The sequence below is a fragment of the Mandrillus leucophaeus genome, unplaced genomic scaffold (genome assembly GCF_000951045.1).
Source record: "Mandrillus leucophaeus isolate KB7577 unplaced genomic scaffold, Mleu.le_1.0 Scaffold399, whole genome shotgun sequence".
Taxonomy (NCBI): domain Eukaryota; kingdom Metazoa; phylum Chordata; class Mammalia; order Primates; family Cercopithecidae; genus Mandrillus; species Mandrillus leucophaeus.
Window position 1 is genome coordinate 350,501 of NW_012104242.1, and position 14,325 is coordinate 364,825.

At 50.6% G+C, this 14,325-nt stretch overlaps 1 protein-coding gene across 1 annotated transcript in view; it reads right to left on the bottom strand.

Annotated features, from left to right (window-relative positions):
- DIP2C (DIP2 disco-interacting protein 2 homolog C (Drosophila)) overlaps positions 1-14,325 on the bottom strand; it is a 296,340-nt gene that overhangs the window by 76,904 nt on the left and 205,111 nt on the right. Inside the window, exons 19-23 of the mRNA XM_011991552.1 lie at positions 9,838-9,977; positions 7,254-7,390; positions 5,535-5,743; positions 4,357-4,471; positions 3,661-3,862 (exon numbers count right to left, since the gene is read on the bottom strand). Of these exons, the coding sequence (XP_011846942.1) occupies positions 3,661-3,862; positions 4,357-4,471; positions 5,535-5,743; positions 7,254-7,390; positions 9,838-9,977 (803 nt within the window). The remainder of the gene's footprint in view (positions 1-3,660; positions 3,863-4,356; positions 4,472-5,534; positions 5,744-7,253; positions 7,391-9,837; positions 9,978-14,325) is intronic.

The window sequence follows — 14,325 nt, forward strand, 5'->3', positions numbered from 1 at the left end:
TGGGCTCAGGTGAGCCAAGCCCTGTAGCTATGGAGTCATTACAACTTTGTATTTGCAAAGGATCCTCCCCTTCCATAAACACCTGTCTGAACCCTGTCTCTTATACACATCTAGATGTGTATAGGGGGATGGGAGAGGGGCAGGGGAGGGGGGATGGGAGAGGGGCAGGGGAGGGGGGATGGGAGAGGGGCTGGGGGAAGAGGCAGAGGGAGCAGGGAGAGTAAAAGAATGTTTACCAAAAGAATTGCATGTAAAATAACGATGACATTATCAATTTGCGCCTAATCCTTGGCTTGCAGGCTATTACTAAGTCAAAGTCTTAAATTCCCGATAAAGGTCAAGTGACAGGTCTATAAACCAGGCCACATGCGCATTCGTTACCACACAAGCAGAGCCGTAGCTAAGCAGATTGTTCATTGCCCTGTCAAACACACACGTGCCCAGATGCAGTTGACTGGGCGGTGGCACCGAACAAGGCTTAGGATGAGCCCGTCATCGTGACAACCACCACCACGGAGTCCCTCGGCTTCCCGAAAAGTTCACAGAAACGGTGGCACCAGAGCAAGGCAGTCAGGGCCTGACGTCCTGTGGCCGGCCCCCAGGGAGAGGAGAGCCACCGGGTCTCTACAGATGCGCAGCCATCCTTTTCAAATGTGGGCTGCCAGAAACGCTTCCACTTATCACAGCTACGCAGAAGGCACCTCAGCCAGGACTGAAATCTGGAGAACGGCCTACAAGCAGATGTCTGGGCTTCTGCCTGCCGGTGCCTTGGGTTCTAGGTGACGTGTAGGAGCCTCGAGTCTGGACTCCGTGTAACAGTAAAATGCCTTCTACATCCAGCAAATCATTTTTGAATGTTCACGTCGCAGTTGTGAACAGACTGAATTTCTTTTCTTAGTTCTTAATGAAGTATGGAAGAGGAATAGCCTTTTCACATTTAGCTAAAGAATTTGGTCAGGCACCGGAAGGAAGGGAGCTGCCCCGTGGTGGGAACAATTGCTCCTGTGTGATCTCCGAACACCCGGGAGCCCCTCATTCACCCGCCGCGCATCCTCTATCTCTATCAGATAGAAGCCTCTTCTGAATGAAGCATCTTTAACAGTTTTTTTTGAGACACAGTTTCACTATGTTTTCAAGGCTGGTCTCGAAGTCCTGGGCTCCAGCGATTCTCCCACCCCGGCCTCCCGCATTGCTGGGACCACAGGCGTGAGCCACCGCACCTGGCTGATGAAGTTCTTAGCCTTCTCCTTGGTGACCGATGCTGGACAAGACGACACGGCTCTTCTAAGAAGCCAACTTGGAAACTGGCCGAAATGGGTTCCAAGGTTTCCCATAATGTTTTTAAGAATTCATACTAGGGAAAGCGAGCTTTTGAGGAGAGATGAGGAGAGATCAGGCTTTTGTGGAGCCTTATTTTGTGCCCCTCCGCTACGTCTTCCCTCATCTCCACGTGCATCCTCTGAAGGGAAGTCTGGGGCCTTGAATGCCTCCCACGCAGACTCAGGGACGCAGTTTTCCCCACAGCTCCTGGGAGGCAGAGGCCTTCTAGCCGCGCCTCACTCTCAAAGTCCGTTCTTGGCAGCCGCTGACGGTCTCCCCTGCTGAAGAGAGGTGGGCGTGTCCCAAATGCTCCCAGGGTATATCACAGCCTCGCCATTTGAGCTACAGAGTTGAGAGGAATCCCAAAACGTGTGTATTTGAGGCTCGTCTCTTCTCTCCGCTCCCATTAATGGACTCACCCATCTGCAAGTCAGCAGCTGCCTCGCTGGTATTATCAAATGTCCTGCCATGCAATGCTTGGCGAATTCGCTCAGGGCGCAGGGCGGGAGTTTTATCTCAAAGACAGCAGCAAGACACACGGAATCCCAAGCGGGAGACAAGACCTTCCTGGGTGCCGGGCTCTGGCCATTCCTCAGCAGATTCCTCCTGCGATTCTGGGGCAATATTCCCAGGAACCTTTAAAGCTGAGGAATTGGACCTTGTTTTGTAACTAATAGTTGTACCAGCTCAGCCGGAAAGTTAAAGATCTTTTAATACTTTTGTGCTCAAATAAGATAATCTGAGGGTACACAGTGCCATTCCCTGAGTAAACATGAATTCATCCAGTAAGAAAGGCAATTTCGTTGTCAACAGGCTGTCTCCGTTTCCAGCATCTCAGAACACTGTCACCCATAAAACGGCTCAAGGCATGTTTGCTTTGGCTTCCGATAGGCTACTCACTTGTCAGGGTCATTTTAAATGTTTATCCAAAGGGGCCTCAGAAATCATCCAGCCCAATTCCGTCTCTGTGGTTTGAAGCTGAGGCCCAAGCTGCGTTTCAGGCCCTCAGCAGAGACAGATGAGTCTGTGGGCAACTCATGGGGCCTCAGCTCTGCCAGTTAATATTTGTTAAAAAGCTTTTTAAAGACACAAAATTAGGTAACCTCTCAGTTTAGCAAAAACAGATGAGACACCAAATATATATATTATTTTCTTTCTTTAAAGTTATCAATCACATGAAGCTTCATTTAATGAAGTTCTGTATTAGAGTAAAAAGATTTCCAATCTCCTGCGCCACCATTCCCCAGCTAAACCCCTGACGAAGAGGGCTTTCTGCAGGCCCCCTGACCACACCGCGTGGCTGCTGGCTCTGTCTCCCCACTGGGTTTTCCTGACCTTGGCGCGAGGCTGCCGGCTGCTCTCTCTCCCTGGGTTTTCCCAGTCGCGTCTCAACATTGGGCTCAGGTGAGCCAAGCCCTGTAGCTATGGAGTCATTACAACTTTGTATTTGCAAAGGATCCTCCCCTTCCATAAACACCTGTCTGAACCCTTTCTCCACACCAACTACTGAGCTGCTTCCCAGCTGGGACCACGGGTCTCTGGGTCGAGTGTCTGACAACGAACCAACCAGTGGGGAGAGAGGATCAGGTCGCTTCAGAGTTCACAATGAGGATACCCTGGAGGGCGCCGACACCTGTTATAAATCTTCCTACTGCAGAAGCAGCCTGGGGAGAGCAACGGCCTGTGTCCTTCACAAGGCTGTTTACTTCCCGAGGCGGCAGACAGAGGCGGCTTTCCCACCCTTGCGGGGCACTCCCTGAGGGAGGATGTCCATGGTTTGAGTGGCTCCCAACAGAAGGCCATGCACCCACAGAATGTAGTGAAATGGATACTGCTCCCTGCGACTCCACATTCCCCGTGCCAATCATGAAAACCAGGGACCACGAGAACAACGGTTTGGAAAAAAACTGTCAATCATAAAAACCAGAGACCGCGAGAACAATGGTGCGGGTGGGGCGGGGGGAGAAGTAATGGAGGAAGAATAGTTAAGGAAATCTACAAGATAAGAAAAAAATAAGAAGTAGGTCAGAAATGAAAGAGCAACAAGACACATGAACCCGATGTGCTTAGAAAGTGAGCACCACGGCCGTGTCCTTCAGAAGAATGAGCTTTTGCTACAAGAGAACAGAGCCAGCCAGTTATGTGCTGACGACCACACTAACACCCCTGAGCCTACAGAGAATAAAAGCAAGGCATTTACAGACGGAAGACCAGATCCAGAATCCCCCGCCCCGCATTCTATTCTTGGGGTAACCACTTCTTTCCCACAAGCATCAGCTTCCTGCAAGCAGCCCTGTGTGAACTCCCGCACCTCACAAGCTGTCCAGGTGGTGCACATACCTGGCTGCTTCTGTCGAGGCTTAGGCAAGTTTGTGACGCAGGTGTGGGGGCACATTAGGACATTGCAGGGGTGCAGAGAGCCCTCCAGAAAAAGCTGTTTTGTTTCTGACAAATGGATCCCACCAAGCGGGGTTTTGGGGAGGGTGTTTGCTGGCACCAAGGCCAGGCAATAAACTCCAACTTGATGTATACTGTCAATCGCCTAGAAAGTTAGGAAAGAGGAAGTCATATTATAATAGGAAGCATGAACACTCAGTACTTATTTATATTATGCAAAATATGATCCACAGTACACAGAAGTCTGTGCAGTATAAGCACTGTTCCCAGCACAAAAACGCCAAGGTAAGAGAAAGGGTTTTCTTACTAAACTCACTAAAGCTGAATAATGTTACCCAGGGCTTGTGGAAGACCAAACACAGTGAAAAAGGAACTTTGGAGAAAAGACATGTTCTCACGATCAAACAAAAAGCTTCCTTTGACCTCTCCAAGGTGACCAGTAGGAACCAGCTGTGCCAATTCCTGGTCCCTACACCCCCGAGTTTCTGGACACTTGATGTAATTTCTGATCAAACGAAGGGAAGGGAAAAAGGGCCACCCCATGGGCAAAGCCACAGCTGGTCACGCCATGATGTGAATGAAGGAAGGAGGCCAGAAACAAGGCAGAGGGGACCAGTGCCCAGGGCGAGGGAGGGCAACCTGCAGCACGCGGCTCATCCACTGGAAGCTGTCCTCCTCCGTGGAGTCGGGCCTCTGCTCTGCCACGATCACAATCCTCTCGTCGTGCAGCACAGTCACTGAGAACACGGCTATCCTGCGGGGACACAGGAGCACGGTGAGCCTGCACCGGACGCTCGTGCAGCCCTCCCTCCGCGATCAGGGCTCCATCACCATCACGAGCGGGTGACACAGCTCCAACTACGACTTCAACACGGCAGCCGTGCTTCCAAATCTCCCCCCACTCATCATTACGGGAAGAGCTGCGGGAGGCGCCCAGGGATGCTGCCGAGGCAAGGTCACCCTCATCCCCAGGAGGCCACACACAGCACCCGTGGGCTCTGGTGACCAGGCTACGCCTTTCGGTACAGAGGGGCAAATGTGCAGTGATCAGACCTGCTGAAATTGAGAGCGCCACACCCTTCACAGCTGAGTTTGCACCTGTGAAGTTAATGGTCTCCAAATCAGTAGAAATTTCCTGTTTCAGAACTAGTGATTTTCTGCTAAGTTTATGTGCCTTATACCATCAGTACAGCACAGTCACCTCTAGTAAACTCTTTTTTACAAAGAGGTTGTAGCTTTAAAAATAATTCAAAGGAGGCAACATCATCTCCAGGTATCTACTTCCTGCTCCTGTCAGCTTCCAAACTGAAAAAAGGCTCTAAAACACTTTGACTTCCTCCCGATTGGCAAAAACTCAGGAACCCTGGCAACTCATTTCATCACAGAGCCTCCGCTGTGCGCCAGGCAAGGCAGGGAAGAAAACTGCGGTAGAGCGGGGAAGTGGCGAGCGTCTGCGCGCACGCAAGTCTGTGACTCAACCGTCACCCTTGGGTCTCTCCAACCCGCTCTGTGATGAATATCTGGATCTTTAATTTGTGCCGTTATTTATCAGAAGTTTTCTACGGTATATTCCTTTATACTTAGAGGGGAAGTTCAGTGGAAATATATTTATGGGGTTCAGGGAATTTCTATAAAATCTTGGACATTCAGAACTAGGTTAAATCTCAGAGGTCAGAGTCCAGTTGCTTCAATTATACAGAAGAGGAAACCGAGACACAATACATTTAAGGAATCTCTGCAACGTTCAACCCTTCAAAACCACATAAAAAGTGTGGCCGACCGGAAACTATATGCTTAATTTGCAGAACGCCACTGACCTTCCCCTGTAGACAAACTTCATGGGTTCAACGGCCAGCGCGGTGGCCACAATGTCGTCGGCGTTGTGCCTGCGCCCGCTGACCACCATGAGGCCATCCATCTTGCCCACCACGAAGACGAGACCCCCAGGACCCACGAACCCCAGCAGGCCTGTCCTTATGAACGGGTATTCGCTGATTGGAGCCCCGGAGCTGGTCATGGGAAACACCTGCGGAAACAGCATCCATCACGCCACCGTTCACGTGGCCAGCTGGTTTTAGTCCTCACCGCTTCTCCTGCCAGCACGGCACCTGCTTTGCTTAAGCTCTGCCTTTCATCCCAGCAACCCTGCCCGAGGGCCGAGGTCGCAGTTACCGCTGGTGGCCAACAGGCAGAAACGCACTTCCCGCCCACCTCAGCAGGACCCCATCCGTTCCTGCACCTCCACTCACCTGCGGGAGCTCCTCCTGCCTCTGAACCCTGAACAGGTAACACCCAGAAGACTCACAGGAGGCCACTCAGCAAGAACTGATTACTTCGTTTACAAAACCACAATGTAAAAGATGAGTGAAGAGTCAAGGTACATTTTAAACAACGTATGTTAGTTTTAAAGTAATCTCTATTCATTCATAAAATGTTATTTGCCCCTGTTGGAAGTATGCTGAAAAGAAAAATATTAAGGAAGCAAATCAAATCAGTTCAAACTGTAAACCTCTTTTCCTCCGCCCTTACAGATAAATCACATAGAAATGGAGATGGGGTTTTTATTTAGCTTTGTATCTAGCTCAGTTTCGAGGGATATTTTAGAGAGTTCAATTCACATTCAAGAAAGCTATCATGGACAGGTACTGTAACATCTGTTCAGACACATCCAAAGTTCTCAACATTTAGACCAGGAACAGTGGCTCATGCCTGAATCCTGGCACTTTAGGAGGCTAAGACGGGAGGATTGTTTGAGACCAGGAGTTTGAGATCAGCCTGGATAACAGCACAAGACCCCATATGTACAAAAGAATTTCTTTTTAATTATTTAGGTGTGGTGGCACACGCCTGCAGTCCCAGCTACTCGGCGGCTGAGGCAGGAAGATGGCTTAAGCCAAGGAGTTTAAAGCTGCAGTGGGCTGTGATCGTGCCACTGCCCTCCAGCCTGAGTGACAGAGCAAGACCCTGTCTCAACAACAACCAAAAGTGCTAAACATTTAGGAAATGTATCCCCAAACAATTTATATTTTCTTACGTATAGCTTAAATATTGTGCTACTTGTAAGGCCAGGACCTACTTGGTAAAAAGATGAGTTCTGAGTTGTAGCACTGAACGTGTGTCTGACCCCTTCATGTCTCTGCTCATTACACAACACATCTGTGCACACGCCCCTTGCACGCACATTACACACGCGTCTGTGTATACCATAGACATACTTGGGTGAAGCCCTTCTCGCACACGAGTGCACGTTCCCTCATGATCCACTTTTCACAGTAAAAGTGAGAAAAGTAACAAAAAGGATCCTTTCTTAGGAAATCGTGCTTGTTGTTTTAAACCCTGGTTAAAAGGTCAGAACAATGCTGATACAACAAATGTATCAAAAGTGATACAAAGTGGTAAAGTGCCATCATTTTCATGAATATAAACATCTTGCTGAAAATGGACCTTACATTCCACGTCTGTCACTATGCACCTGCCAAGGCTGTTTGGAGACGGAGCCATGGGCAGTGCTCGTGGCAGGACTGTCCTCCACCTACCTCAAAGGTGTTCTTGGTCATGCCGGAGAGGCCATAGTAGGACGTGCCCGTCGCAACTGCACACACACACAGCTCCCCGATCTCATCCGTTCTACACAGCTGAGGAACCCCGTCTGGCTTCACTGAACACATGATGGCTAAAAGCAAACAGGAAAGCACACGCAGCGTGAGAGGGGGCGGGTGGGGAGAATAAAGGAAACAGGGAAGACGCGAATATGAACGAGGACACCAGTGAACAGGAATGGGGTCTGGAGAAAAACTGCATGGATGGTCGTCAGCCAGACATTCCTCTTCCCTGAAAAGCCGTGATTTTTCCTGTTGCAGCAATATGGCCAATTTCATAGCTGAAACATCAATAAATACTGCAACTGCTTTAATGTTAATGTGCAAGTTGTATTTAGGGGCATAACATCATCTGCCATTTAGATTTGGGGAGGACCCTCAGAACCAACCTCAGGGCCACCTGCCACACGTACATCAGCAACGTGGTGCAACCTGAACTCTGCAAATCAAGCCTCTAATGTCTTAGGGAAATCTGAACCTTCGATTTCATGCCCCGTGCAAGGTGAGTGCTTCCGAGAATACCACTGGAGCGCTTCGCGCACGGTTCAGTGTGATCAGCTCTCACTGGTCTGTACCACCAACACTTGATGCTTTGAACAACAACGTCCTACGTAGCCCCCAACTGCAAGCCACAGATCTGATTAGGGAGCCAAGAGCCTCACGCTTCAGAGGGGTGGGGTGTGCATTAGTGACAGCTGAACTGTTTAGAAAGAGCCTGAAACAGCCGGCACCCGCTGGGCTGGAGTACGGGTGTCTAAGAGGTGGAACAGCGGAAACATAAGTTAAACTCACAGGAAGAAAAATTCACATTAAAATTACACTGAAAGATTCTTCACCCATCATATTGGTAAAAATAAAAGTCAGGTAATAGGGCGGATAAGGGAGTGGAGAAAGAAGTGCTGCTGTTTACCGCTCGGCAGGGTGTAAAGCCTCACAAGCTTCGAAAACACAATCATCATAAAAGCTACATCGGTGGTTCTCTTTGAAACAGAACTCCCACTTCGAGAACTGTTCCCATTGGACACGAGGGGGTCACTCACTGCAGCAGGAAAAGAGGGAAGATCCCCAAACAGGGGAGGCTCAAATAACCTTAGTGCTCCCACAGTGTAGCACTGCGCCGCCTCGAGAACAGCACGGAGCGCGTTACGTGCTGACAAAGGACCCCGAGATATAAAATATGCGTGTGTAGGCAGTGGTCTGTCATGATGTGAGAAAACCCCCAAACCCAGGGCAGAGAACACACACGGGGTGCGGGGCGCACGCGTCTGTCCCACAGCCCCAGGTGCCTCTGACAGGGAGCCTGGGAAGCTCGCGGCTGCTCTCACAGTCCCAAAGGAGCGTTTCCACTGTGTCCTTCAGAACCTTTTGAAGACTTCACCATGAAGCTCCATTTATTTGAAAACTAGGTATTAAAGAAAGAAATGGAGCCAGGGGGCCTGGCCACAGCTGGGGGGCAGGGAGTGGGCTGGACACAGGGGCTGGAGGCTGGAAGCAGAGGCAGAGCCGCGGGGATGCTGGAGGGCGTCCACAGGGAACTGCGGTAGTGAGGAGTAGGGAAGCCAAGGGCTGCCTTCATTTCTTTTATGCCAAACCGGGCGAACAGAAAGGCAAGAGCTTCTGGAGTGCCCGGCCCCAGCGCAGCTCACCATGAAGGGGCATGAGGGGTCTACCTCTGTGAGACTCCACGGGGCGGGGGTCCCTGCTGAGGCCCACCTGACCTGGCGTCCTGCACCTGCTGCTGATGGTGGCAGCACTGCTCGCACGGGCATGGCTACCCTGCTGGGCTTGAGCCCACACCCCATGCCTGGAGGGCTCAGCAGGAGACACAGGCTCTGGGGTTCCCAGCTGAGAAAAGAGCCAGGTTCCCTTTCAGAGGCCAGAGAGCCAGGGGCTGATGCTGCCAGTGACCCCATGAGTTGAGCGCCAGGTGTGTGCGCCCTGAGAATGGTAGAGCAGCTTCTGGGAGGTGCCTGGGCGCTCCTGGTGGGGCTGGTGGGAGGCACGGTGGGCCCTGCAGCTGGGCGCTTCCTCACGCATCTGTGGAAAAGGCTTCTGAGACTTGGAAAAAGGGCTCTACTGCTGAAAACAGGCTTCATGGTCACACAGACTCACATTCCTTGGTTTTCACATGTGTCTGCCTTGGGGGAAGCCAAGCTTGGCTGTTCCCACTCTGGCTGGTGTCTTAGGGTGATGGACGGGCACGTCCTCTGGGGCAGAGAAGGGAAGCTGCCCAAGCACCAGTGTGGACCCTGCACTGGCCCCGAAGCCTTCCAGGGAAGAGGAGCCTGAGGTCCCACTGTGCAAAGCTGCCCTTCCCCATCTTCTCGATCGTCTACCAGGAGAGGGAACACTGCCTCAAATGTCTGAAGCCTAATAAGGACTTCAGAAGACTGGGAGTGAGGCTCTCAGCCCGAGGACACACCACAGGAACGTGGGAACGTCGGAATGTGGGCTTTGGTGATGTGTGTTAGAAAAGCATTTAATAACCGGTTAATCTGTGCGGCTCGCGACGCACACTCACCTCCAGGCATCACGAGGCCGACATCCTGCACAGTGAGCACGGAGAGCTTCTCTTCCGAGTCCACACGAATGACTCCGTAGGTCAGCCCGTGCATGGAGAGGACGCCCCGGCCCGGGGGCTGGTTACTGTCATCCGTGGGCCTGTAACGACAGTTTTTAACTTGAATATGCAGGGGCAGATAAGCCATCACAACCACAGCTGTGCAGTCAGCACACACGCGGCAGGCTGGGCCCCTGGGAACAGGGCCGGCCACCCACGTGGCCGCATTAGGGGGTGCTCGTTCTGTTTATGAATGGCTGGTGGCGAGTCTATTGCTTCCGCCTCTGCATTCCCAGGGAATCTCAAGAATACCCGAAAACTACGAAGGCAGCTCCTCTCCTGCCCTCTCTATGCAGGCCCTGCACAGACCGGCTCTCTCTCTCCTCCCAGCTCCTGCTCACTCCACAGTCTGCTCTTCAGCTTTGCAAATGTCTGGAAGCGGGTGCATCCACTCCAAGAATGCAGGCAGAACCACTGAACAGAAATGATGGAAATCCCGACTGTCCAGCCTCAATTCAGAGGCAGGCTGTCTGGGCGTATGCCCAATTTTAAATATAAGAATCTAAAATAAGATTTACGCTGTGCCATTCTGGCTGCCAAGTTCTAAGGAAAATGATTTGGGTGGCAGGCAAGCTGTAGAATGCACTGTGGGTCAGGAGAAGGGGGTCCAAGCAAGGCAGGTTTCAGAAGACCACTGCGCACACGTGCACCACTCTGGGCCCCCCTCCTCTGCCGGACACCCCAGCTTGCTCCCGCCGTGGGGCTTCTGCGCTGGTTCTCGCTGCTGCCCAGGTCGTTCCCCCGGCAGACCCCTGCACAGCCCCCTCCCTCCGCGTCTCCAGAGTTTGGCTCAAATTTGGGACTTCTCATCCCCTCAGAAAACACTCCCCACCCAGGTGCCCACCCCACAGCACACACCTCTGACTACCTGCGACCTCCTGACTCAGACCCAACTCTCCTGAGTTTGTTTTGCTCACTGCTGCATCCCAGCCCTGGAAAATGTCTAGCAACAAACATCTGCTGACTGAATTTGTGAACAAATAAGTTAAAATCTCTCTAAGATCATGGATTATATTCCTGAAAACTAACAATTCCTCAATGGTTATCTAAGTGAGTCACCACAATTTTAGGTACACATCACATTTGTTTCTGTAATTTTCCATATATAAATCTTTAATGCACTTCAGACTTAAAAGCTGGACCTAAGCTTACTGTTTAACTTTAAAATATTATGGTTTATAATGAAAGTGAAGATATAAATGAGGCAACATAAAAGTTAAAATTTGCAAGAGGAGATCTCATTTGAATGAATTAACTGGTGTACTGAAAAAAGTATGAAAGACTCTGGAAACAGAATTATTCTAGATGTAAGAATCAAAAAGGATAGAGCTAACCAGATAGAAAAGAAAAGTCTGCCCAAATAAGAAAACTCACACGGAACCACCTAGATGGCGTGAGCTCAAATCACTGGGCTTTACATTATTCTCCCAGCCTTTACTTCCCAGAGACCCCAAACAAACCAAAACCTCGAAATGAAAACAGTGTTGTCAGTGGTCCTGCCACCCTTCCCTCACCCTAATAGTCCTCTACAAAGATCGATGTGGGAGTCAGGAACTGTGAGCTTCAGTATCTGCTGTGGGTTGAATCGTGTCCCTGCAAAAGATCACCCCTTGTATCTGTGACCTTATTTGGAAGCAGGGCCTGTGCAGAGACAGATACCCCTGGACTTACAATGGGGTTACAACCTGATAAACCCATTGTAAAGGTGAAAATCGCAGGTTGAACCACCTTAAGCCAGGGCCATCTTATGACCAGGTTAAGATGAGGCCATACTGGGTTAGAATGGACCCTAAATCCAATTACTTGATCCTTGTAAGAGGAGAGAGGCCCGGACACAGGGAGCAGCTCACATGATGATGGAGGCAGGGACTGCAGTGACAGGTACCCCTCCAGGATCGCTGAGCACCTGAGGCCGGGGTGAGGCCTGGGGCGGGTTCCCTCAGCACCTCCAGAGGCCCAGCCCTGTGGCAGCTCGGGGTCTCCGACTCCAGCCTCCGGAACTGAGACAAGTGTCTGTTGTTTAAATCACCCACTGTGTGGTACTTTGTTACAAGAGCCCGAATACACTAACTTAGTGATAAAAATTTAAGGTACACTTATTTTTGTTTTAAAAAGTCACATGAAATCTAAACGCTGGGCTAGCCGAGATTCAGAACACTGACCTGCCAGGCCAGAGGCTGGGAGGAAAAGTTATCTTAGGGCCCAATTATGTGTGTTTTGTTGTCTCAATTACAAAATCCCCCTTCCCTCCCTTTTTCTTTTCTGAGACACAGTTTCACTCTGTCGCCCAGGCTGGAGTGCAATGGTGCGATCTTGGCTCACTGCAACCTCTGCCTCCCGGGTTCAAGCCATTCTCCTGCCTCAGCCTCCTGAATAGCTGGGACTACAGGTACCCACCACCACAGCCAGTTAATTTTTTTGCTATCATTAGTAGAGACAGGGTTTCACCATGTGGGCCAGGCTGGCCTCAAACTTCTGACCTTGAGTGATCTGCCCACCTCAGCTTCCCAACGTGTTGGGATTACAGGTGTGAGCTACTGTGCCTGGCCAAGATCCTCTTTTCTATGTTTAAACACAGTTAATGAGAAATAAAATTTGCACATTTAATAATACCTTAAGATTACAAATTGCATTTGCTATAGGAACTTTTCAATTATGCTTACACAATGATAGTTAAAGGAGGCTGAATATGTTCATATTAGTGACATTAACCTTGTATTAATTTAACCTGCCACTGTACATTTATTCATATTTGATAGATTCTCTTGCTAGTCAGAGAAAATGCATGGCCCTGGGTTTCCTTCCTTGCAGATGTGCAAGACACTGGCACACAGTCAGGCACAGAAGCGCAGTGCTCCTGACACACACACAGCCAGGCACAGAAGCACAGTGCTCCCGACACACACACAGGCGGACACAGAAGCTTGGTGCTCCCCCCACACACACAGGCGGGCACAGAAGTGTGGTGTTCCCCCCACACACACACACAGGCGGACACACAGGCAGGCACAGATGTGCGGTGCTCCCGGCACACACACAGGCAGGCACAGAAGCGTGGTGCTCCCGGCACACACACAGGTGGGCACAGAAGCATGGTGCTCCCAGCACACACACAGGTGGGCACAGAAGCGCAGTGCTCCCCATACACACACAGCCGGGCACAGAAGCCTGGTGCTCCCAGGACACACAGAGCCAGGCACAGAAGCACGGTGCTCCCAGCACACACACAGGCAGCCTCACAGCCCCACCTCCCCACAGACGTGGTGTCCGGGGCCACCCCTTAACACCTGACCTGGTGGTGCTGATGCCTCCCCCTCCAGATGGCAAACCAATGCCCCAGTGGTAACCTCCATGTGCCAAATGGTTCTGAGTCTTTCATGCATAAGGACTCAAAACTCACCACAAGCCTATGGCTATTATTCCCCAATTTCAGATGAGAAGACTCAGGCACGAAAAGGTTGACTTCACCACCCAAGTGAGTGGTGGGGCTTGGCAGGACTCAGACCCAAAGCACAGCCTCTATTCCCAGGACACTGAGGGCATCAGTCTACTGCTTTCTATAAAAACTTAGAACCAAACAGTACAACCAACGTGAGCACATTCTCAGTATGAACAAGGCAAACATCACAGTCCAAAGGGAAAGTGCCTGTTTCTGCTCCAATCCTGTGCCCCACAGATAAGCACTATGGAGATTTTTATATGTCAAAGTTTAGACTCCTAGATATAAGGTTAAGTATAAAATATGTATGTATACCACTACATTGATTTTTTAAAGAAAAGCAGAATCAAGATGCTGCTTCTTCTATGTTAGCAGAGAAGCTGAGTGTCGGGAAAAGCTGAGTGTCGGGAAAAGCTGAGTGTTGGGAGAAGTTGAGGCAGGGCTTGCATGTCTGACATAACGTAAAAGAGTCTTGGAACATGTCCGGGGTCCAGGGTCTAAAACTCCTCATGGCCTTTGGAACACCAAGCTCTGTGCTAAAGGGTGGAAGGCTACCCTGATGCACTGTTATCTAAGCCTAGGGCATAAAACCCCTCATGGCTTGGACAGAATCCAGGGCTCGTGGCCTCTGGAACGTGTCTAGATTCGCTGGCTCCTTGCTCTCCCAGGATCGAATGTATCTTGAGTTAAAAGAACCTGCTCTCCAGTATCTCAAGTAGCAGAGTATGTTCCACATGCTTCAAAGGAAATGCTAAACCGTCACAGCTGCAGACCACACGCTTTCCCTTTCGACCGCCACATTCTCGACACCTGTTTCTTTGATCACCAATAAATAGTCTGGACGTCCAGAGCTCAGGCCCTTCACAGCCTCCATATTCGCAATGGCCCGCTGGTCCCACTTTCTCTCTCAAACTGTCTTTTCTCATTCCTTTGACTCTGCCGGACTTCAT